Source organism: Mauremys reevesii, linkage group 3 (assembly GCF_016161935.1).
Source record: "Mauremys reevesii isolate NIE-2019 linkage group 3, ASM1616193v1, whole genome shotgun sequence".
NCBI lineage: Eukaryota > Metazoa > Chordata > Testudines > Geoemydidae > Mauremys > Mauremys reevesii.
In genome coordinates, this window is record NC_052625.1 from 199,132,465 (window position 1) to 199,158,195 (window position 25,731).

Below are 25,731 nucleotides of genomic sequence, written 5' to 3' on the forward strand. Positions count from 1 at the left end.
CCCAGCCTGGCCACTAGCCTGCTAGGTGATGTTGGGCGAGTCACATTGCTGCTCTGTGCCTCAGTTTCCCCATCTGTAAAATGGGAATAATGCAGCTGACCTCCTTTGTAAAGCACTTTCAGCTCTCCTGATGAGCCCCTCTTTAAGGTAATGGAGTGGGAGCCAAAGGTTGGAACCGAAGCCAGAGGTACTGTGGAAGCACAGAGCCTCCACACAGCTGGCCCTGTGGATCCCTGAGATATCTCAGGCTATCTGCAGGGCTCGTGGGCCAGATCCTCACTTTCTCCTTCAGGGGCAAACCTTGCCTTCTAACAGAAGAATGCAGGGGGACCTTGTGCCACCTTCGGCCCTAGGTCGTACTCCCTTGTACAGGTACGATCTGCCCTCGCCTGGAGGGACCATTAGAGACAAGGGGCCCTGGCTCTAACAGGGGTGGTAAGGAGTGCGTGGCAAATGCAGGCTGATCTCGAGCTGAGCCGCGCAGCTGGTAGAGGGTAAAGTGTTGCCTCCTGTTGCTGAGGATATGGGAGAGCTCTGGGCTGAGGTGCTGCAGGGGAAATCGCTGCTGTGAGCAGCCCCAAGAGGAGATCCCAGGAGACCATGCGGTACAGAGGCTGCTGGAGTGACACGGTTAGTACATCACTGAGTGCTTTCCTCCCGTCCCCCTTCCCACCCTGGAGCTGGCTCCTGTATTAAAACAGGACACATTGGTGATGCCATTGTCAACGTCACAACTCCACGACTGCTATTTTTGACCACCGGGGCTCTGCCCTCCCTGCCCTTCTGCTGATCTGAAGCCAGAGCCAACCGCTTAGCCGCACTTTTCCAGTTTATGCTTGTGAGAACAGATTCTTGCTTCAGTCATCGATTCCTCATGCGTCTTCTCGTAAAATAGCCAACTTTCCTGAATCATGTGCGTGTCACCAGAGAGCTGCCCAGCCAGAGTTCCCTGTAAGCAGCAAATCAGGGGCAAAGGCAGCTGATCAGCTTCCTGAATTATGGAGGGGTCCCCAAATTTCCCCAAAGGAGGGGTGGTTCTTGTGTAGGTACTTGTGTAGCCGACATTACCATAGTATTTGAAGGCTGCACAATCACTTAATGTGTTAATTCTTGCCACACCCCAGTGAAGCACAGATCATCCTGGGTGGGCTCACGTAGCCTGTCCTTAAGCAGCTTCATTGCTACTAGTGTCCAAGCTAGCTAGGGAATACGTCTACATGCTGCAGTCACTCCCCTCCCAACTGCAGTGTAGACATACCCAAGATCACAGTGGAAGCTGGTGGTAGAGCAGGGAATTGAATCTGGGATTTCCAAGTCTCAGTCTGAAATCGGCAGGGCTTTGCCCAGGAAGAGGGGTCTGCCGGTGCCGTACAAATTGCAGGATCATGAGGCTTTGTGGCTTGTCTAGATGAACAGTTAGTGCACAGCAAGCTGGGGTGTCTATCTCGCACTAGCCTGCCGCAGGCTGGAAGTTCCCTGGTGCGCTGTGATCTGCTCCCGTTTCAAAGCAGGCAGCTCAAAGTGCACTAAGGGAAGTACTAGTGCAGGGAACAGGGTCCACACGCCTCATTCAGTGCACAGAATGGTTCTGCCTTGGAGAGGAATCAGTGTTAGGCATTAAGGAGACTTGTTTCCAATGGGATCCAGGAGGTCCCTGTGTTTTCGGCAGCACTCATCACTGTTGTAGCCGAGCACCTCACAAACATGAAGAAATTCACCCTCCCAAGAGTCCAGGGAGGTATGGGAGCATTAGCTCAGCAGTTTGAGCATTGGCCTGCTTAACCCAGGGTTGTGAGTTCAATCCTTGAGGGGGCCACTTAGGGATCTAAGGTAAAATCAGTACTTGGTCCTGCTAGGGAAGGCAGGGGGCTGGACTCAATGACCTTTCAGGGTCCCTTCCAGCTCTATGAGACAGGTAGATTCCCCATATATATAACCTACTGCTGCAACTTTAAAGAGGGGGCAACTGAGGCACAGAAAGGCTAAGGTCAGAATGTCATGGTTCTGCTGAATTTAGACATCCCACTTTAGACACCAAAATCCAACACTTCAAAAGTGTCCCTGTGTGTGGGTGTCCAAGCTGAAAACATGTGGGGTTGTGGTTCAGAGGTGCTGAGCCCCCCCAGCTCCCACTGACTTCAGCTAAAGATTGAGATGCTCAGTGGTTCTTAAAAGCAAACCAAGAGCTCTTAAAGCTGAGGCATCTTGACCTACATGACTTGTCCACAATTATATAGCAGAGCTGGGACGAGATCCCAGTCGTTTTGACCTACGAGACCAGTGACCTCTGTGGTGTCCGGCGATTATACAGTGCTTAAGCTGCTTGCAAGAGCTCTGCTTTATTCAATGTCTGGTTCAAACTGGCTGGGCATAGCAACAAGAGCTTCCCAGTATGTTGCCCAGACTCTCTCTCTGGGAAGCTCAGCCCTCAAAGGCAGGGACATCATTTGCTACTGAGCAGTTACCTTCCCTCCCAACTTTTCCAAGGTCTTTATGTGCCATTATGTCTTCAGCTCCTCTGGCCCCAACTTTGCAGGTTATGATGTAATCACACATAATGTACATATGCTGATACATCCTTGCCTCCTGCACCCCCTCAATTTTTCTGTGCTTAAAGGCAGAGTCTTCACTACCACCTCTTCCCTGCCAAGCAAAATATTAATAATAACACTTGAAAAACCACAACATTAATATAACACAATTACAAATACTTACAAACAAGACTGTGTGGGAAAACAAACATAAGAGGTAAATTTCAGTTATGAGCAATCAGCTGTTTCTGATTTTTGTATCTGGCAGGATTCCTGTTGCGTTATCCACACCAGATAAGCAATTGTCTAACTGGTTTCCTTCATGCAGGGGCGGCTCCAGGCCCCAGCATGCCAAGCGCATGCTTGGGGCGGCATGCTGCGGGGGGCGCTCTGCCGGTCGCTGGGAGGGCAGCAGGCGGCTCCGGTGGACCTGCCGCAGGTGTCCCTGCGGAGGGTCCGCTGGTCCCGCGGCTCCAGTGGTCCACCAAAGCCGCGGGACCAGCAGACCCTTCGCAGGCACGCCTGCGGGAGGTCCACCGGAGCCGCCTGCCGCCCTCCCGGCGACCGGCAGAGCGCCCCCCGCGGCATGCCGTCCTGCTTGGGGCGGCGAAATGTCTAGAGCCGCCCCTCCCTTCGTGGGCCCCTTTTCTCCCACTCCATCAGCCTGGTGTGTGTAGAATTTTGAAGTGAGTTATATACATTTAGAAGACTGACTTTGATTGCTTTACGTGTATAGATTGCTTTGCTTGTCTGGGTGTTTCTAACACATGTACCTATACACATAATTACCTTTTTTAATAACTAAAAAAAGTTGAGTTGAAAATGCTAGTTTCAAAAGTGACATCCTTGCTTAGAGAGACAAGGGGGGCGAGGTAATATCTTTTATTGGCCCCGCTTCTGTTGGTGAAAGAGACAAGCACAGGTCCAGATCCTCCCAAGTATTTAGGTGCCTAAATCCATTTGAGTATCTGAGCCAGCTCCTAATTCTGCATCCTACACATTGGGAGGCCTGAGGGGTGGGCCACCCAGGGTGCCGTGATCAGGGGGCACCATGCAGCAGTGCAGAGGCGTATGCTGCCGGAGTCATGTGAGAAACTGCTCCCAGCTGCCACGGCAGCACTGCGTGGGGGGCAGATTTCTCCCTGCTTCCTCCTGGTGGAGGAACATGGGGCAGGGGGGTGAGCAGTGACGCATAGATACTGCTCGCTTCCCTGCACTCCCACTCCCGTCAAAGTTACTCCACATCCCCGTACGGGGCTGTGAGGGTGGAAGCAAGGAGCAACGCCAGGGCTCCCTGCATCCAGGTCACTTTCCCCACCTGGGCTGTGTTGTGAGGTGAGCATCAGGAGCTGCTGCTCTCCAGGCCTGCCCTCCCCTTACGCAGCCCAGGTGGGGAAAGTGACCTGGATACAGGGAGCCCTGACGTTGCTCCTCACTCCCCGCCTCACAGCCCTCTAGGATCCAGGTCAGTTTCCAGGGGTGCAGGGTTGGGGCACAGGAGGGGAGTGCAGGGGTTGGGGCAAAGAGGGCACAGAGCAGGGGTTAGGGGTGCAGGAGGGGAGTGCAGGGGTTAGGAGCAAATGGGCCACAGTGCAGGGACGAAGGGAGGGGGAAGCCTGGGGAGCCCACTGGGGCCAGACACAATGGAGGGGTACCCACCGTGCCCACAGGAGCCAGGGGCACCAAAATACAAGTTCGCCCAGGGTGTCATTTTCCCTAAGGCCAGCCCATTACCCTAGTGCACTTTGGTAATAAACCAAGCGACCTGGTCAGTCTTTTCCACTTGTGTCTGTTGTGATTGCATGAATGTTCTATAGTGTTATTTCAGGGCATATAAACATAAGGACAGGGCTCTGGGGGGCATGGGAGATAGGCTGTCGCTAGGAGCAACGGCTGCACAAATAAACGGGGACGTTTGCCCTGCACAGCAAATGAATTTGGTCCAGGGGCCTGAGCAGTCCTCTGAAGCATGAGGTCATAGATTCTACCCCTGCCTTTGCTCTGGGACCTTAGGGAAAGCGCCGTGCCTGGAAAAAGAGGATAATAGCTGGGATACTTTATCATTTAATAACTGTGAAGCTGGCAATCATTATGAAGAGGACTGTACATTTTGTCTGTCACTGGATTCCGTGTGATGCATCCTTGCAATGCCTGGAGAAGGGGGCGGGGGGGCTTTGCAGAGATGCATCCTTGCAATGCCTGGAAGGGGAGGGGAAGGTGGCTTTGCAGGGATGCATCCTGACAATGTCTGGAGAAGGGGGGGTGGCTTTGCAGGGATGCATCCTTGCAATGCCTGGAGAAGGGGGAGGGGGGCTTTGTAGGGATGCATCCTGGCAATGTCTGGAGGGGGGGGTGGGGGTGGCTTTGCAGGGATGCATCCTTGCAATGCCTGGAAGGGGAGGGGAAGGTGGCTTTGCAGGGATGCATCCTGACAATGTCTGGAGAAGGGGGTGGCTTTGCAGGGATGCATCGTTGCAATGCCTGGAGAAGGGGGCAGGGGGGCTTTGCAGGGATGCATCCTTGCAATGCCTGGAGAAGGGGGTGGGGTGGCTTTGCAGGATGCAGCCTTGCAATGTCTGGAGGGGGTGGGGGTGGCTTTGCAGGGATGCATCCTTGCAATGCCTGGAGAAGGGGGCGGGGGGCTTTGCAGGCCCCAGAAGGGGCGGTGGGAGCTGGGGCTGTGCTGCCAGCAGGGGTGCACGCTCCCCTAGATCCCAGGCCGGCGGGGGGGTGGGAGATGCACCTCGGAAAGGCCTAGCTCTGCCCGACTATCCCAGGGCGGCGTGTGCCGGGCGAGGGGAGGGCGAGTGACGTCATAGGGGATGCCGCCCAAAGCAGTCACATGACGCGGGGGGGCGCAGTCACATGACGCGTAGCAGGGTCAGGCGCTGTTGTTGCGGCTGCCCGGGGGGGGAGCCACGTGGGGTGAGTCAGCGCCGGGCGGGGGCCGCCTGCAGATAAGAGGGAGGCGCCGCGAGGCTGCGGCGTTTGCACGCAGGGGCCGGCGGAGCGAGAGGTTCCTCCAGTGAGTGGGGGGCGGCTGTGCCCGGGGGCAGGGGCAGGACGGATGGGGAAGGGGCAGTTTGTCTGGAGCCGGGGTGGGGGATGATCTGGGGCAGGATGGATGGGGAGGGGCAGTTTGTCTGGGGCTGGGGTGATCTGGGGCAGGGTGGGTGGGGAGGGCAGTTTGTCTGGGGCCGGGGATGATCTGGGGCAGGATGGATGGGGAGGGGTGATCTGGGGCAGGATGGATGGGGAGGGGCAGTTTGTCTGGGGCCGGGGTGATCTGGGGCAGGATGGATGGGGAGGGGCAGTTTGTCTGGGGCTGGGGGTGATCTGGGGCAGGGTGGGTGGGGCCGGGGGATCATCTGGGGCAGGGTGGGTGGGGATCTGGGGCAGTTTGTCTGGGGCCGGGGATGATCTGGGGCAGGATGGATGGGGAGGGGTGATCTGGGGCAGGATGGATGGGGAGGGCAGTTTGTCTGGGCCTGGGGGTGATCTGGGGCAGGGTGGGTGGGGAGGGGCAGTTTGTCTGGGGCCGGGGGATGATCTGGGGCAGGATGGATGGGGAGGGGTGATCTGGGGCAGGATGGATGGGGAGGGGCAGTTTGTCTGGGGCCGGGGTGATCTGGGGCAGGATGGATGGGGAGGGCAGTTTGTCTGGGGCTGGGGGTGATCTGGGGCAGGGTGGGTGGGGCCGGGGGATCATCTGGGGCAGGGTGGGTGGGGATCTGGGGCAGTTTGTCTGGGGCCGGGGATGATCTGGGGCAGGATGGATGGGGAGGGGTGATCTGGGGCAGGATGGATGGGGAGGGGCAGTTTGTCTGGGCCCGGGGTGATCTGGGGCAGGGTGGGTGGGGAGGGGCAGTTTGTCTGGGGCCGGGGGATGATCTGGGGCAGGATGGATGGGGAGGGGTGATCTGGGGCAGGATGGATGGGGAGGGGCAGTTTGTCTGGGGCTGGGGGTGATCTGGGGCAGGATGGATGGGGAGGGGCAGTTTGTCTGGGGCCGGGGTGATCTGGGGCAGGATGGATGGGGAGGGGCAGTTTGTCTGGGGCGGGGGATCTGGGGCGGGGTGGGAGGGGCAGTTTGGCATGGGGGTGAACAGCTGGGGCAGATCCTTGAGGGAGGGGTTGCAGGGATTCCCGTGCAGGCTGTGGACAAGGTTTCCGGATGGTGGTGGTGAGGGGAAGTCTCTGGGCAGCCCTGTGTGCAGGACAGGAGGATGGGGGGGGCACTGGAGGATGTGTGTGTGTGGGGGGGGGGGGATGGTTGGCTGTTGTCCCATGCCACAAAGAGCTGTTGGGGACTGGGAGGGGAGAGGAGCTGTGCAGGGGTGGGGGCATGTTTGGATGGTGCAGGGGGATGGGTAAGGGCTTTCCCCGGGCAGCGGACTGTCCCTGGCTGCCCTTCCCTGGTGGGAAAGGGAAGTAAGGAGACTTAGGGGGGAGTTGGCTCAAATTGTGCAACCATGGTGGAGTACCAGGAAATGTGAATCAGGGGATTTTCTTGCCCTGTTTAATCTTCCCCGCAAGGCACAGGTCTAGCCTCTTAGAGGTGTCTGTATTAGCAAATGGACACTGTACCCCATGAACACACAGGCTCTGCTACTGCCTCTTCCCCTTCCGGCTTCTGATCCATGAGTCCAGATTCCTGCTGGGGCCCAGGTAGTGACTGTAGCGCTGGGGTAGCCCCTCTGCCCCAGAACTTGCAGGTGGCATTGACAGACATTTCCATTTGCTGGTGCTGAGCTGCCTTCTGCGAGCCTAGGTATAGCCAAGGTCTGTGTTGTGGTGTTTACAGGAGGTGACTTTCTAGCAGCAGGTTGGATCGGTGGCAGTGACCGTGCAACCAGGTACCTCTGCGGATATGTGAACAAATTATGGCTTCTAGGGAGCCCCAAAGAAGTGATCTTGCTTCTGGGGAAGTCATTCCCCTTGTGAATGATATGTTGGCCTGTTGCAGAGTTTTTTTTAGGTGCAGCAGTCAGCAAAAAGAGATTCTGTAGATTCGACCCGTTAACTGCAGAATTTAAGTATCTTCATCCTTGTCTGGAGGGGATGAGGAGCGTAAAGTTGCCAGGCAGCTACAATTCTGGGCAGCAGTAAGATCTCTGCTAATACTGGGGATTTGCAGAAATTTTGCAGTCTGTGGCATTGTTGGTAATATCTCTGGTGTAGTGCATGGATAAACAGTCAGTACACAGAGAGGAAAGATGGTCTTGTGGTTGAGGCACTGAACTGGAATTCAGCAGATGTGGGTTTAATCCTTTTCTCTGCTGGGAGCGTCTGCTGTGACTGTGGGCATGTCACTTTGAGCCTGATTTTCAGAATTACTGAGCAGTCATAGTTCTCACTGAGTTCAGTAGGAACTTGAGGTGTTGAGCACCTCAGAAGATCAAGCCCTTAACCTCTGGTCAGCATCTTCAAAGCTATTTAGGCACCTGACTGCCATTGATTTCAACATAAACACCTTTGGGGATCTTAGCCTCCACACTTCTGTGACCCACCACTAAAACGGGCATAGTACTTCCCTAGCTTACAAGGTAATTGTGAAGGTTAACTAATGTTTGTAAGTCACTCTAATGGGGGGGCACCAGGGCCATGTGAATAAATTGTGGATGGGGCAGGGAGGAGTTCTGATCCCTCTAAGTTTGCAGAACAGGCAACCAAAGGAAGAGGAACTGCAAAGAGCAGAATCTGTGGTGTTTTTAATCAATGGACTTAAGTTAGGGCCAGCTCTTATGAATATTGTGTTTTGGCAGCAAGATGATGGAAAGATCAATAAAGAAACTAAATACAAAACCGGTAGGAGGAGGAAGAAGTTCCTCTGTGAAACTCTAGCAATGAATCGCCTCTAGTGCTAGTCCTGAAAATCTTTAGCCGTTACCTGCCAAAGTGTTTTTTACTAATAGATGTTGCTCCTTGAGGCCGGTATTATCTGATGCATTTTGCAAACACCAGCAGTTGACACTGGCCAGACTCCTTACTTATAAATGCAACCAACTGGTTTTAGAGCTAAAATGTAGGGTTGTCCTTTTGTGATGAGTACTGAGTCAGGTGATTCCTGTGCCAGCCGAACATGGGCCCTGGTTCTGCATGGTGGGACTCTGTGCTAGCTGAGGAGGGGGCTGCTCCAGGCCAAAGTCCCCTCTTGTTTGTGGTCACTTGATCTTGTGCTCCTTGCCCCTTATCCAAATCTACCTGCCTGATTGACTTGGCTGCCTCCCCCATTGGTAAATATCAGTGCTGGTTGTAAAGAAGGTCTGAAGTCCACTTTCCAGTCTGGTGCAGTAAAATCAGACCCCAATTTGGAGACAGCCACTCCTGGAGAAGCTTCTTTCTCCTAGTTGGCTGTTCACCTTTTCTGACTTGCCTGTTTTTAATCTCACACTGGATATTCTGTCAACTTGGTTTTAAGAGTTTCACTTAACAGAGGAACCACACAGGGACAGCTGCTTCTCCCCGCCCGCCCCTGTGGTTCAGTACCTTTACGTGCCCCCAGCCTTTGCATTGCTCCCATCTGGTGTACAGGATGAAAACAGTGGCTGCTGCCTTATGCGCTAAGAATGATTAGACACAAGCTTTCTGCAGCCAATGGGACATGCCCTTGTACAGTTTATCTGCTCCTGATGTTGGTCCCACCCTTCGGCAGGAATCCAGCTGTAAAAGGCTGGATAAGTTGAGGCCATGCCCATATGAGGGCTTCAGTCACTGCTGTAGTTATCCTGGTGCAAACCCCCTAGTGCAGGTAGATGTGTTGCACCACACAGGCTACCCCACTGCGGGGCCTCTGCGGTAGGGGTTAGCACTAATCCAGCTATCCCCTAATGTACACGAGGCCTGAGGAAAGGGAGTGTTAACCCCTGAATGTGTGGTACATTTTTGGATTGTGAAAAACTGAATCACTTCTGAAATGCCAACATAGGAGCTGCCAAGTAGGATCCGTGGGGCAGGGACTGTCTTCCTCTGCCTCATGCAGTCCCAAGCTAACTGTGCAAAGCCAATCAGTACTGCAGCATATTTTCGGACTGGTGTATCCAAAACATGGGGACCTGATTGCACAGCTTTGGCTTGAAGTGCTGTTGAATGCATGAGACTGGGCTACTCCAAGCTAACTTTGCCAAAAACGCCAATCAGTTTTTAAAGCTAAATGTACGTTAGGAGTGCTTCACTGATGTAGGAGTGCTGGTATATCATACGGGCATCATGCTTCTAGTGTGCACACAGATATGCTGGTGTAGCTGTGTCTAACATTAGGGGCTTTTGCTGGCCTAGGTGTGTCTGTCAAGACTCACGCCTGATTGACATGGCTATATCTGTAGTGTAGACGCAGCCTAAGAACTGGGTCAGCTAATGATTTTTGTAATTGGTTCCATGAAACCTGTTCAGACCACATGGAAGCCTCTTCTAGGCCAAGGCTCCAACTGCTTATGAAACCAGTTTAGCTGAACTGACTTTGAAACTAGTTAATTCTTGAGGGGGAGCGGGAAAGGTAGGTGAACTTCTAGTGTCACCAAGCATCTGGGACCCTGGCTATAGCCTGAAGATAACTGTTTAAGAGACTAACCAGAACTAACCTAAATGCTGCAGCAGGGTGGAATTTCTAGAGTCACATGCTTCAATGTTCAGGTTTTCTTAAGATGCACCTGAGATGTCACTAATCAACAGACTGGAAAGGGCCAGTCTCCATTCTTGCCTAAAGGACATTGCTTCAAGTAGCTGTGAGTTGCTGCATGAGTGTTTAATAGCAGTTCTTCTGGAAGCGTTCCAGTCTGTTCAACTGGAATCTAGGTCTTGGGTAAGAATCTGGGATTTAATTTGGTTCGTACAAAGCCTGATTTCATTCACGAGAGTTTATTTTAAAGAGAAGCAGCTTTTTAACATCAAACAAAGTCTCTCTGTTTAGACAAGATCTGTGAGTGGCATCCGGTTTTGCAAAGATGAGTATTTTGCTAACTTTCTAGCCTCCATAACAGATGGACTTTCGCAAGAATGATGGGGAGATATGTCTGATGTGTGTTTAAAGCTGTTAATCTTTGGTGATAATGCAGTAATGGATACAAAAAATTGGGTCTGGTAGCTGCTTTATAACAGTATGAGTTACCAAGTTAAGCTGGCAGTTCATCAAGCAAAGCAGTGTTTCTTTGTGTTATGCTTGCTTTGTCATGGCTTTAGCGTTATGTAAAAAACATTGGCAACTAATGCAACAGCCTTAACTGAGGAGCAAAGTTCAGATTTGTGTACTTGGCATAAATGAAATAGTTACAGGGAGATGCCAGACTTTGTTTTCAAGTTATTGTGTATGTACAATCCCAGACCAACCTTTTTGGTTTATTACAGCTCAGAGGTCAGAGTGATTTATATCCTTGAGCAAGATGTGGAGATAAAAGTGTTTTATGAGTAGTAAGCCCTTGTGAGATAGAGTATTGTGGTGCTTACAGATAGGTAAACTGAAGCACTGAGGTGACTTCTCCAGGTCATAGGCAGAGAGAGAACCTAGGAGCCCTGGTGTCCAGTTTCTGCTCTAACCACTCCCACCCTGTGATGTGGAAAGACTTTCTGGCTATTGGTTTGTGAGTGTGTAATTGCTAAAACTCCAGCATCTACTGAGAACTGGGTTCATTTTTGGCCGGGTCTTGCAGTGATTGAGACATACCTCTACCTCCCACAAAAGCAGAGTGGTACAGCAGTGCGGGAGGAAGGAACGCATTCTTCAGTCCTCTAAATCACACCAGCATAACATGCTGCCTGCGTTGGATCTCTCATTTCCACTGGGTAGTTAAGGGAAATAGACATGGATCTGTCTGCACCTTCCAAATCTCTTGTCAATTGGGGAAATAGTTGAAATATGGTTAGGTGGGTGGGAAACACTACAGGGTTAGTCTCATGAGCTGAAGACAAGATTCTGGGTCCAAGTATCTGTTCCCGTTTTCAAGAGACCAGCTTCCTAGAGGCGTCTGGATTTCAAATTGGATGGTATGACACAAAATGAAACCACTGATCACATGTCTGAAGTGTCCTTAATGCAGCTGGAAGTGAAATAACCATTTTGGAGGCTTCTGACACGCATTAAACTTGTGACCAGGGATGAGAGAGCTTTGGGGGGGAACTTCCTCAGAGTCTGCAGAGTTTCTGGGTTTTTTAATCTGTGGCCCTAATTGTGTCTTAATGTGAGATTATCACTTTGCCCCCTTCAAGCCAAGTGGTGAAATTCTCAACTCAGCATTATACTTTGACTCCCTTGCAGAATCAGACATCAGGGCATTGTTCTCCATTGTAAAGGTTACCTGTGCTATCAGAAGAGGTAGACAGTTTCTGTCTATGGAGGAACTCTAATATATTCCTGTTATACTCGTTCTCAGAGCTAGTAAAGCATGGAGCATTGTACTAGATGCTATATAGTAAAGCAGGGACCATCTCCTATAGCGCTTACCATCTTAAGTCAATGGGTAAAATGTTCAGAAGCACCAACTCTGTCCACATATCTAGTCAAGTGACATCATCATAGGACCTAATCACATCAGCCACGCCATCAGGGGCTCATTCACCTGCACATCTACTACTGTGATATATGCCATCATGTGGCAGCAATGCCCCTCTGCCCTGTAGATTGGCCAAACCGGACAGTCTCTGCACAAAAGAATAAATAGACACAAATCTGACATCAGGAATCCTAACGTTCTCCTACTGGTTTTTGAATACTTTAACCTGTGTGGTCACGCAGTAACAGACCTGAGGGTGGCAATTTTGCAACAGAAAAGCTTCAAAAACAGACTCCAGCATGAAACTGCTGAACTCAAATTGATATGCAAATTAGATACAATCAACTTAGTCTTGAATAGAGACTGGGAATGGCTGAGCCATTACAAACATTGAATCTATCTCCCCATGTAAGTATTCTCACACTTCTTATCAAACTGTCTGTACTGGGATATCTTGATTATCACTTCAAAAGTTTTTTCTCATACTTAATTGGCCTCTCAGAGTTGGTAAGACAACTCCCACCTCTTCATGCTCTCTGTGTGTGTGTGTGTATATATATCTCCTCAATATATGTTCCATTCTGTGCATCCGAAGAAGTGGGCTATAGCCCACGAAAGCTTATGCTACAATAAATGTGTTGGTCTCTAAGATGCCACAAGTACTCCAGTTCTTTTTGCGGATGCAGACTAACACGGCTGCTACTCTGAAACCTATATATGGTAAGTATTTGTAGAACAGTCTAGTCCTGAGCATTGCTTAGTGCAAGTGTCAATAGCACTGTGCTCGGGACACCCGCAATCCTTCATCTAAGGGAGAAACCCTTCCATGCTCTGAATTTCCTACTCTTTAGGGTGTGATACCAGCTGATAAAAGAGAAACTGATTAACTGCAACTAAAAAAGAAAACTGCAGAGAGAAGAGGAAGTGGTGGGGGCAGGGCAGAATGCTAATCAGTTACTTTAGTGTGTAATCCAACCATACTGAAGTTGGGGTGTGGGGGATTGGGCACAGAAACTGGTGCTTAGCTGAATCCTCTTTTCTGCTTTGCCTCTCACCTTGAACAGACTTAAAGCCTCTTCAGAATCTTTATGCCCCAGGCTAGCGTGTGGAAAACTAGCAGGAAGACTTCAGGGAACGTTCAGCTGTTTGATTCTTGTGAGAAACGTAGCAGCAGTTTCTTCTGCCAGACTCACTCACTGATACACTTGGGCTGTCTATTAAAAATTAAAAAAAAAAATCGTGCAAAGTACCAAACTGCTTTGCTGAACAAATACAGTAGAAGAATCAGGCTGCTTAAAATCTATGTCTCTCTGGCTGCGGACTGAACTTAAATGCAGAGAGCGTGTATTTGTTTTCAATTTGGTTCTGGCTCACTGGAGAGCAACGTTCTCTCTACCTCAGTGTCTCAGATTGCGGAATCTGATACCGATTCACAAGCTTCTCTGTCTCAGATTTTGTACAAACCAAGTGTTGTCAACTAAAACTGAAACTCGGTAGACCTGTCCTCGAGTCCCATCATCTAAAAACAGAACCTCACAATTTACAAAGCGCTTTTATATCTTAGATGCTGGAAAAAAGGCCAGTTACGTATTCTGATCTTTTTGAGGTAGGAAAGTACGTGCAGCCGCCTCTTACAGTAGCAGTTCAGAGACCTGCTCGAGACTGCAGAGGGAATATTTGATTAGAACTGAGTTTTAGGCTAACACGCATGCTTGGGGCTCTTGGGGCCAGATTTTTCCAAAGAGCTCTGCACCCATGGGAGATGTGGATGATTGTCGCTCTTGAAAATGTGGCCACTTCATTTAAGTGCCTCAAATGGGAGTCGAGTATCAAGGGGTAGCCGTGTTAGTCTGTATCCACAAAAACAGCAAGAAGTCCGATGGCACCGATGGCATAAGCATCTGAAGAAAGCTTATGCCCAAATAAATCGGTTACTCTTTAAGGTGCCACCAGACTCCTTGTTGTTAAAATGGGAGTGAAGCTCTCGAAACTCTGGGGTCCAAGTTGTGCGGTCTTGAGCCCTTGGAAAATCTGGCCCTCAGTCAGTGCCTCTCTCAACTAAGAATTTGGCAAAAGTTTGCCTGATCCAGCAGTTGTTCCATAGGATGGCACCGCAGCCTGCAGCACCAGAACGGAAGTGTCGGGTAGCCTGCATCTGAACTGATAGCCTGTCTAAACCCTGCCTCCCAAGAAGACCGTTACACACGTTCTCTCTGAGCTCCAGCAGTCTGCTGGATGTTTTCATCAGACCCGTCCTAGCAGACTACGGTTCTGCAGAATTTAATATTCTGTGTAAGATTCTAGCCCTTGTGGCTGCGAAGAAAGCCATCGGGATTTGACTCTGTGCAGCGCTGGCTCGCTTGGGTCTGCAGCCGCCCGCGGTCTGATTCAGCATTACTCTGTGTGGCCTAGCCACTTAACGTCAGTGGTGAGTGAGCGTAAAACGACTTGATAGTGGGTTATGCTAGCTTTCCACTGACATAAATGACTGCTTGAGACACCGGGTATTAGTGAATTGAGCCCTTAACACACCTATATTCAGCCCAGGTGTTGACTCTGAAACCTAATGATGTTATTGCTGGCTTGCTGAATGTTTCTGCTAACATAAAAGCAGTGAAATGCTTCTCCATTCTGTTGGCAGCGGCAGCAGATCTAGCATGTGAGGCAGCTTCTTCTCGGTGCCTTCTGAACCCCCTTGCCCAACGGTGAGTGGAGGTGGGGAGAAATGAGCCCTGTGGCTCTCACGAGCAAGTGATGCTGAATGCAATAGCTAAGAGATAGTATAGTTATACAATGGCCATCTCTACCTCTGCAGGCTGGAGTGGTGGAAGGAGGAGGCAGTTGAAGTAGAGAAGGGGATCTGAAAAGTACAATGTAGATGAGGCATTGACTGACTTGTGCTTGTTACAGTTGGCATTGGTGGGCTCTGTAGTCAGGTGACCTTGGATCTAAATTAACGGAAGCTTACTGTTTGGGAAATAGCGGCTAAGAAATCTATTAAAGATTTGGCCGAAGTATCCACCTGTAACTATCAGTGGCTTGACTCTTTCTTTGTGGTATAAGGAGGCTTTCTGGGAGGTGGCAGGGGATGTAATTAAGCAGGTGTTGACTCTTTAATGGCTACTGGGAGCTATGGTTGGGTGCAGAATTCCTGCACTTCTCTCCCCTGCAGCATAATCTAAAAGGGGATGATGAGGAGTGCTCCTTTCTGGGCATTGGGTAGGGCCAGCACAGGGGTAGGCAACCCATGGCACGTGCGCCGAAGGCGGCACGCGAGCTGATTTTCAGTGGCGCTCACACAGCCCGGGTCCTGGCCACCGATCCGGGGGGGGGGGGGGGGCTCTGCCTTTTAATTTAATTTTAAATGAAGCTTCTTAAACATTTTAAAACCCGTATTTACTTTACATACAACAATAGTTTAGTTATATATTATAAACTTATAGAAAGAGACCTTCTAAAAATGTTAATGTATTGCTGGCACGTGAAACCTTAAATTAGAGTGAATAAATGAAGACTCGGCACCTAGCTAGCCCAGGGGTTGGCAACATGTGTCTATCAGGTTGCCATATGTAATTAGAGGATGTTTGCAGTTTAAAAATCACACCAGTGTTTGAAATATTCCTACAAGTAACGCCCAAGAGCTAAAAGTGACTAGCGGCAAATAGAATTTTTTTCTCTTGTCAATATTTGTGAGTTTGACTGTTTGTTTTGTGTATTGTCAGTTTCACAGTCCTTCCCTTCCCCCCCCCATCCCGGTCAGTTTCCCCTATTTGTGTAGGTCTTCTCTCAAAGCAACAGGGGAGAGAAACGTCTTAACCGTACAGGAAAATGTGACTAAAAACCACAAACTAGAAGGGGATCTGGGGGCAGCGTCTGAAACTACTAACTTAACTTGAAATCTAGGTGCCGTTTCACAGAGGTGTCCCACTGCAAGTGCTGATATCAGAAGGGTTAGCTTAAAAAGAAATAACATTTGCAAGGTCAGACTTTTCTTCCAGGGGAGTTCCTGTGGTTTCCCCTCTCAAAGGAAAAAGTACGTGGCATTCTGGCCATTTCCAGAGTTTACGTTAGCAGTAAAGATCACCCAGAGATGCGCTCTGCACAGCGATCCGTCTTCGGCTGGCAAGTGCCTGGCACCTTACCTCTGAGTGGGAGGAGGTAGCTGATGGTCAGTGAGTGCCCTTCACTTGAATCTATCTCTGCATAAAGGACTCCATCACACCGCTAAAGCTACTGGCACTGGGTACTTGGCAGGCCACTGAGGGCGTGTCTACACCACGATTGAAAACATGCAGCTGGCCCAGGCCAAGTGGCTCGGGCTAAGGGGCTGTTGAATTGCAGTGTAGACGTTTGGACTTGACCCTGGGGGTCTAGGACCCCATGAAGTGGGAGGGTCAAACCGAGCTGCAGCCTGATCCCAAATGTCTACACGGCAGGTAAACAGCCTCATAGCCTGAGCCCCATGAGTCCAAGTCACTGGCACGGGCTAGCTGTGGGGGTGTCATTGCCGTGTAGACGCAACCTTGTGCTTAGTACTTGCCCCAAAGAGCTTTCTGATTGTCGTCTGTGCAGGGCTGTGTGTAGTTACAGGCCTCGAAGCATGTTCAGGCTGGGATAATCTGCTGGGTGGTTGGGATGGGAATCTGGCCTCTAGCGGATGGGGAGCTACACTTGGCGGTCTCTCTTCATCCCTTGTTAAAATGGCTCTTGCATGGCTTGAGGTGTATTTCCCTGGGCCAGGAACAGGGTTTGCCGAACAGCTCAGCAAATGGGGGTTCTGGCCTAGCATAGCTGAGTCTCTAAAGCCTGGTTCAAAACCCATTTGAAGATGGAGTATTTCCACCGACTACATGGGACCTCACGTCTGGCACTGTGGGTTTCAGCAAAGAACTGGTGCTTCCCCTGGTAGAAGTCACTTCATGGGTTTGACACCTTTGGTACCCTTTCCCATCCTGACGGGTGGCTGAATGGGGGAGTAGTTGGTATGCATTCTCTTAGGACCTCGGGCATAAATGAATCGATTGCCACTGCCAACTGCCCTGGGAGGGAGTTCAGAATGGGGCTTTGCAGAAGTTCTTTTGTACCAAAAAGCCGTAAAGAGAAGAGACAGATCACTTGTCTTCATTTTGCATTTCCTCTTTGCAGTGGAGAAGATTTTTGTTCTGTTTTAAGCCAGTTAAATCTCCTGACCCAAGCCATGGAGTATCTGGGGCCTTATCTGTATTGGAAAAGTTGCGTGAATGTAACTAGATCAATCTTTAAAAGCAAACTTTTGAAAATTTGACCTTTTGTCTGTATTAGAAAAATGCCCGAGTGATTTAAGAGCCTGCGTTTCATTTTTGAGTTGCACTGACTCATTAAAAGTCAGCTCCTGAATCACTTCTGAAATTGGAAGCTTCAGTGTAGACCTGGCTTTGGTGTTTGTGTGCAAACCAGTTGAAGTGCCTGGATGAATCTGCTTTCACTGGCTGCCCACACTTTACCAACATGACGTGCTAGAAGAGTATGGCCAAAGTGGTAAAAAAGTGACAGACCTCTGAGCCTCTGTCCAAGGCTGGTCTGATCCATCCATAATGGGGGTTTAATCACTGTCCATTTTGTCAGTGTGCCCCTGGGTTGGTGGTTAGCAGGGGTTAGCTCTGCATCTTAAAGCATGAGCTTCTGTTGCCCATGCCAAAAGACCCAGCTCTTAGTCAAGGCCTGTCCACCTTTATCTGTGACTCAGTTGTCGCTAGAGAGCAGCGGAGTTCCACACGGGGCTCATGTGAGTTACATCAGCCGTGCCCTTTCCTGACCTGGGGGAAGGTTGTTACATGGTCTGAGATGATCTCTGCTGTCTGTCCTCAATCCTGGAGTGAGGTGTCGCTTTTCTGCAGTGCTTGTACCCCTGTGAGGTACCAAAAAGGCCAAGCTGGGAGCACCGCAGCTCCCTCTGGGGTGGAACAGAAGAAGGTTCCCCAGTGCACAGCAATGCTACACAGGAGGCAAAGAATACTGCAGCTTATTAGAAGTTGCTTGTGGGGGAGGAAATTCTGGTTAAACACAATGGAATTTCCTGAGCTCGAACTTACTGAGAGACAGAGGTTGACTCCCCATCTCTCTTTAAATCCTGCCTGTGCTGGGGAGGTTTAGCAAGAGATTCCTGCTGCTGCTAAAATTTCCCAGTGTGGCAGGGCCATGCTGACAAATGTCAGGACTCAGGCCATCTCCAGCAGTACAGTGCACCCTTACCCATCCTGCTGGGGCGCTGATTCAAAGGGGAGAGCGCCACCTATTGATTTGCCATGAGCACTTTGGGTTGCAGTTTGGGATTGAAGTTTGGGGGTGGGGGGGGGAATTGGGGAGGAGTTAGTTCCTGTCAATTAATTTGCCTTGAAAACAGGAGGACAGTCCTTTCACAAAGATCCTTTGGCATTATATAGAACAAATGAATAGTTTTGCACTGAGTTTTATTTAAGTTGTTGGCAGGGAAGAGGAACGAATGGGTGCAATTCTGGAGGTCTCTGCATGTGATCCTTCTGGCAACCAGGGAGGTACTGTGAATCTACCAAAGCAGCACAGCCCCCTCCCTCCAATATCCTTTGCTCACTTGGAGTATGTAGCGTTACCCTGCATGTAATCACGTGACAGGCTCTGCCTAACAATAGCTGGCATCTGTTTCTACGAGTCCTTGCCAGGAAGAATGCCTGTTCGGAAGGGGTTAGCACTGCCTCTAGGCAGACACAGTCTGTGGATTGACGTGCGGCTCTCTTTCCAGGTGACGAGTACTGCTTTGTGGCCAAGATGTGGCGGTCTGTGTCTGCCCTGTGTGTCCTGGTGACCCTCGTGAGTGCCCGCAGCGTCCCCCACTTTGCTCCCCTCTCGCACGATTTGGTCAACTACATCAACAAACTCAACACTACATGGCAGGTGAGTAGCGGTGCTTTTTCTCCTGGGCGCTTGGGGCCTGTGGCCAGGTTGCTGACGGAGAACAGTGGCTCTGGGCACTGGTAATGCCTGCCTGGATGGATGGGATTACTGCCCTGCAAGCATGTTCCAGCCCTGACTCAGAGGGACCACCTCACACAGCCAGGATAGCTGTGTCTAGGCAAACTTTGCCTCTCCTAAGGTTGCCTGCCGTGGCTGGATTTTGCTGGCAGCTGTTCACTGGGATCCAAAATCCTCTCGCATAGGTCACTAAGCAGCTATTAATGTATGTTTTCACGTAGCATTTCTTCTTTGCGGAAGATCTCAAAGCACTTTGCAAACTGTGTAAGAAACTCAGATCTGTGTCAGCTGTTCAACAGCCCCACAGGGCAGTAAGCAGGAAGTGACGAATCCTATCATGAATGTCCTGCTCGCAGTGCCAGTTGGGTAAACAGGATGTTAATAGCACACCTGAAATTTGGCTGGGTCTGATGTATATTTGGGGGAAGGGGGGCTTTAAGCACGTGGCCGCAGCTTAAGAATTCCCATCCTGGGAGCAGCACGGTGCCTCCTTTCGCCGTGTTAGGGCACTGGCTTGCTGAACTGCCAGCCCCACTTCCTGCAGCTCGTGGGTCACCCAGCCAAACGCTGACCAGGCCTCTGTGTTCTTGGCTTACAAGATTTGATGCCGTCGCAGCCAATAGTGGGTGTGATGGCAGATGGTAACTACTCTTGGTCACTGTCTTGAAATTCAGTGGCCTTTGGGAGGTGTGTGGCCTAGTGGATAGAGCACTGGAGAAGGGGACCTGAGACATGGGTTCTCTCAGGTCCCCTTCTTGGCTCTCCCACTGGGTGATCTTGGGGAGAGTCACTTCACAGATCTGCCTCCATTATCCCCATTGTACAGATGGGGAAATACTGACCTCCTGTGCGACGTGCTTTGAGACCCGCTAGGGAAAAGTGCTATCTAAGAGCTAGGTATAATGATTAGATGTAAACCTGCACCCTGGATGCTGCTTTATACACACCGGGTAGCCTGTCATTCATCTGGCTTGTGTGCCGCTGCGCCGTTTCCCATAGCTTGGACCAAAATCACATACTGCCAGCAGAAAATACCTGCGTGTATCCACCGACGCTGAAGGTCCGTGTGTGCAAGGACAATAACCCATAGCTCACAATGGCTCTTACCCACCAACTGAGCTGCTGCTGCCCACGGGCCCCGTAGAGTCTCCATACTCCCAGTAACAATACTGGCTATGGGTTTAGCCTCACCTGGAAGGCCATGTCTATACTAGAGACTACGGCAGCATAGTTTGGGCACTGTCACTATGCTGGCATAACCCTGTAGTGCAGACACCGTCTATACCAAGGGAACTGGGGTTTCCGTCACTGTAGAAACCCCACTCTCCGAGCGATGGTAGCTAGTCGCCGAGGCCTAGCTGTGTCTGCTGACCTAACCCCATAGCTTTGGCGCTCAGGAAGGGTGGATTTTTCACACCTCTGAGCACCGTAGTTATGTCGACCAGGCCAAAGCATGTTTGGGAATGAAGGAGATGGTGGTGGCTGCTGATACAGCCGTCAGCAAAGAGCACTTTGGAGGAATCCTGGCTGGCCCAGCCTTGAAATGCAGAATGGGTGTCTTCATGCATGACGGTTGGTTGTATGTGACCTTGGGGGGGCGGGGATCCATCTAAGTTACTCAACTTCACGTAGCTGAAGTAGATGTACTTACATCAACTCACTGCATTGTCTTCACCGTGGTGAGTCGGCTGCTGCTGCTCCTCTGTCAACTCTGCCTGCGCCTCTGCGGCGCTGGAGTACAGGAATCAAGCACTCGGGGGTCTATTTATCGCATCTAGACTAGACCCAATAAATTGATCCCCGCTGGATTGATCGCTGCCCGCCAATCGGGTCAGTAGTGTAGATATACCCTCAGTAAAATGGTACTGAATGAGGCATGGTCCCAATCTACCAGTCCAGTTGCTTGCACCTACACAATGTCTGCATACGACTGCCATTGACAATGGAGAAAACGCCATTGAGAGCGAGCAGTGCAGCATACTCAAGATGCTAATTGATTCTAACGGGAAGTAATGAATAGACAGGAAGAAAACTGCTGCAGAGAGGTGGCTTTGCAAGGAACACCCCCACCTCCCTCCTGCGTGAAACACAGCAGCCCTAACTAGAGAGCTGGGGAAGCTGTCTGACCTAGCTCGGGTACTGGGGAAACCCAGCTGATCGGTAACCATCAGGCAAGACTGGCCATGCTGGGGCATGTTGAAACCCAAAGCTCCACAGACGAGTAGTATCCCTCCTTGCTGGAGTGCTGGGCATGGGTGGCTGTGTTTACCTGGACAAGAGGAGAGTGTTGCTGTCACTTGCAATGGCTTGTCCAGTTCACATTGGCAGGTCAGGCTGCTTCCTAATGGACCAGGATAGAAGGACAAATGAATAGTAGCAGAATGAAAGGGACCCAGCTGATGATCACTTGCGTGTCTGGATCTTCCCTGCTTGTGTTACCAGTCAGGCTTTGGCTACGGCTCCATGAAGAGTTAGGGGGGTGACTCCCAGCCAGAGCCGTCCCTTGGGTACGGCGAATCGGGGGGGGAGGCTGCCCCAGGCCCTGCACTTCAATAAAATCGTGAGGAGGCGGGCGGGTGAGCGGGGTGAGGAGGTGAGTGGCAGATGGGCGGGGGGCGAGGAGGGACCCCCTTACCGGAGCCTCCCCCTCCTCCCAGCGCCTCCTGCCTATCAGCACCTCCCCCTTCCCTCTCAGCGCCTGCCACCTGTTGCGGATCAGATGTTTTGCAGGGTCAGGAAGTGCAAAGGGGGTGGAACTGGGGGTGGGAAGGAGCAGAGTGGGGGAAGGGGTGAAGTGGGGGTAGGGCCTGGGCGGAGCACCCCCAGTAGATGAGAAACTCGGCGCCTATGTCCCCGCACCCCCTAGGGAAGGCCCTGCTCCCAGCTCACGTACACGGACTCGCACTAGCTTGAGGAGACGAGCACGAGTATAGATCGGAGTGTAGCCAGAGTAGCCTGGTCAGTTTGTCCTTGGTGTTCAGCCGGGTTTGTACTTGGCATGACCAAGCTGTGCTTCCGCTGCCCGTGCTCCTGCAGCTACAGCGCCGTTTAGATTCGTGGCAGTTCAGCATGTGTGTATGTGGGCTGGGAGTCCCCCCAGCTCGTAGTGCAGATGCAGCCTGTGTGTGTGACACAACTAAAAGGAGGGAGAGCGGGGAAGGGTGATCCAGTGGTTGGGGCACTCCCCCCTCGGGCTTGGGAGGCCTGGATTCAGTGCTGTTCTCTGCTACAGATTTAGCGCCCCCGCCCCCCCCGACTAAATAGCCTTGAGGATCTGGGCCTTAGTCTCATCCCATCTGTAAAATGGGGGTAGCCCTTCCCTTCTTCCCCGGAGTGTTGAAATCCACTGAAGACTGAGGTGCTTAGATGCAGTGGGCATGGGGGCTAGAGATGTACCTTGGGTAGAGCAGAGACTCGTTTCCCTCAGCGAGGGTGCTGTGGTGTGTCTGGTTTTGGGTCGATCTTTCACTGGCGGGAGCGGAAGGGCACTTCGGGAACTTGGCAGTTGTGACTATAAAACCCACAAGAATGGGCAGAGGGAGGCTCTAAGGGGCAGGCGTTGCCCCTGACAATGCTTTGGCATTCCTCCTTGGAACGGGCCCGGCATGCTCACTGCTGGTGCAGGTCTTGGGGTTCAGGCCTCTCTCTCTCTCTCTCCTCTCAGGCTGGGCACAATTTCCACAATACTGACATGAGTTATGTGAAGAAACTGTGTGGCACCTTCCTGCATGGGCCCAAACTGCCAGTGAGGTGAGTGCTGTGGGGTGTAACACTTGAGGCTCTTCTGAAGAGTTGGAGAGGAGAGGCGTTTCCAGGCCAGGAAACACTTACAATGCTTCAGATCCTCCTCTTCCCTCCCCGCTGTACCTCTGCCAGCCTTTCCCGGCACAAGAGCCTAGTGTTGTGCAGATTCCTTGCTGGGGAACTGAACGGAACTCCCTCCAGAACTGGGCTAATGCCCACTCGTGAGCTGGCAGCGTTTAGTGTTTTTTGAGGATGTGGGAAACTCAAACTTGGGGCTGACTTAGGACCATCCTTCTCTGTCCAAGCCTCCACACCTTTCCTTGCCCTTTCCTGCACCTGTCTCTTAATAATGCAGTGTGCTTCGATAGCTCCCTCATCTGAAAATCTGTGCTGCACTCCCAGACAGCACCTTGTATCTTATAGACATGGGGTCGGGGGAGAACCGAAGCAAAGCGACTTGTCCAGCATCCTACTGCAAGTTTGGAAGTGCTGGGAATGGAACCCAGACCTGACATCCACTCCTGCGCTTTCAGAACCCTGCTTATATTTACACAGCCGAGCTAGATGGACATTGGCTGGAAGTTATGGCCTGGATGCAGGAATCATGTGGTGGAATTTTCGAGCCTTATTTTGCAGGAGCCAGATGAGAAGCGCAGTGGACCCTTCTGGCCTTAATCTGTGAATCGAACTACAGTAAAACCCCATTTATCTGACCATCCTGCTCTCTGTATTGACCCAACAACCAGTGCATGCAGGCCCAGAAGTGGGCCATCTCAACTGTGGCCGCTAGATGGTGCTGCAGCCTTGCACTTCCCATTCTCTGGATTATCAGAGTTTCAGATCATCTGATCTGGCCCTGGTCCCAACTAGATTGGATAAATGGGGCTCTGCCGTACTGTGGAGTGTAACACTTGGGGCTCGTTTGAGGGGTGGGAGAGGAGAGGTGTTTCCAGGCCAGGAAACACCTACAGCGCTCCTCCTCCCCCTGCACCGTACCTCTGCTCTGGGCTCAGCGCAGTGGGGTGGGGTCTGCTCTACCCTGAACCCCCCTAGCCATTGGGTATCTAACTGCTCAACCTTGAGACGTTTGTCTTGGGTCTCTTCTAAAGAGTCAGTGTAGAAACGTCAATGTCTGTTAACTTGGTCTTACGACTTTAATCCTCCATGTCACCTGGATGCCGGTCTCCCATTACAGGGCAGAGTTTGCTGGAGACGTGAAGTTGCCGGACAGCTTTGACTCCCGGGCACAGTGGCCAAATTGTCCAACCATTAACGAGATCAGAGACCAGGGCTCCTGTGGCTCTTGCTGGGTAAGAGGATCATATGACTAGAGGGTCAGGCTACCCTGCACTCAGCTGGGGTTGCAGCAGTGCTGATGTACCTGAACAAGCGAGATCAAAGCTAGCTCCAGTAACAATAGCAGTAAAGCTGTAGCAGGGTGGGCTTGCCACTCAAGTGTGTACCCAGAGTCCTGGGAAGACAGGGCTAGCTCAGGCCACTGCCTGTGCGACTGCAGCTTCACTGCTGGTGTTTCTGGTGGCTTAATTAGCTCTGCATGCACAGAACATGCTGCTCAGAATTACTCTAGAGATGTGTGAGTTTGTCATTAAACTGCAGAGAACCTGTCTCAACCCATGGCATAACCACTGGGGTGCAAGGTCTCATGTCTCACAAAAGGAGGGGACCTGTCAGTCTGTGCAGTGGGAGGTCATAGAATTGTAGAATATCAGGGTTGGAAGGGATCTCAGGAGGTCATCTAGTCCAACCCCCTGCTCAAAGTAGGACCAATCCCCAGATTTTTACCCCAGTTCCCCCAAATGGCCCCCTCAAGGATTGAACTCACAACCCTGGGTTTAGCAGGCCAATGCTCAAACCACTGAGCTATCCCTCCCCGAGAGAGCTCAAAGGTGTGTGTGTGTGATCTATGCTGCCTTTATATTTTCAAGGGAATCTAAGCCTCCATGGGCTGCGGTAGCATCTCTATCTCCAAACAACTAGACTGGGACATGGACTCATAAAAACTCCATCTTAGAATAGCCCTGCGTAGTGATCCGTGGCCCACCTGTCTAGGAGGGACACAGTGCTGCTATTACCTAGTAGTGAACTTAACAGCCACCTGCAGTTGGCTCTCTAAAGATATGGGCTTTATTTGGAGACTGGCTGGAATGTCCATCAGCCCAATACGTGCAGCCTTGCCCCCGTACCCCTCCGGCCCAGCCAGCCATCCCCACAGTCAGAACAAATTCCCTTGGGGCTGGAGCCACCTTCGTGCATGGTCCAGTTGTGTGTCTCCTTGGTAGCAACCACTGCAGCCCCTCCCCTTCCCTTGGAGGGTGCGTGATGCTCTTCCCTCTGTGTTTTGTAGGCATTTGGTGCGGTGGAGGCCATTTCGGACAGAGTCTGCGTGCACACCAACGGCAAGATAAACGTGGAAATCTCAGCGGAAGATCTGCTGTCTTGTTGTGGCTTCAAGTGTGGGATGGGGTGAGCGATTCTCATGCTTCAAAGAAATGGCTAGCTGGACCTTTGTGCCAGCCCAGAATAGAAACCAATGAGCCAGACCATGCGCTGCACTGACCTCCCCCTGACTCTCCAGTCTAGGATCAATAAATATGAATGTTTTGTGTAGCACCTAGGGCATAAAAGGGAGACCTTGTGTTCTCTGCTCCACCGCCGAGGACCTTTTGGTAATGCTCATCAGGCATCTCTCTGGGTTCGAGGGGAAACAAATGGAGCAAAACCTCCGTGGTGGTTGGATGCATGCTCCCACACTCCCTGCAGCTTTAAAACAGCTCAAACCCTGCACCTCTGAGATGTTCCAGCTCGACTAGCTCCCTTCCATCCTCTGGTTCTCACTGTGCCTCTGAACTGTGTCGACCCGTTGGCCCTAGTCTCAGCGCCGTTCCTTCTCCTTTCTGTGTTGTACTGACATAAGCAGGCACGCAGGGGGATTTCAAAGCAGCTGTAGCCCGACTTGCCAAGTG

General features: G+C 51.4%; 1 protein-coding gene across 1 annotated transcript in view; it reads left to right on the top strand.

Annotated features, from left to right (window-relative positions):
- The first annotated feature begins 5,433 nt into the window (after nucleotides 1-5,433).
- The window catches only part of CTSB (cathepsin B), a 28,944-nt gene continuing 8,646 nt past the window's right edge, over nucleotides 5,434-25,731 (top strand). Inside the window, exons 1-5 of the mRNA XM_039530533.1 lie at nucleotides 5,434-5,556; nucleotides 18,774-18,925; nucleotides 22,668-22,753; nucleotides 23,943-24,057; nucleotides 25,113-25,231. Of these exons, the coding sequence (XP_039386467.1) occupies nucleotides 18,800-18,925; nucleotides 22,668-22,753; nucleotides 23,943-24,057; nucleotides 25,113-25,231 (446 nt within the window). The 5' untranslated portion in view covers nucleotides 5,434-5,556; nucleotides 18,774-18,799. The remainder of the gene's footprint in view (nucleotides 5,557-18,773; nucleotides 18,926-22,667; nucleotides 22,754-23,942; nucleotides 24,058-25,112; nucleotides 25,232-25,731) is intronic.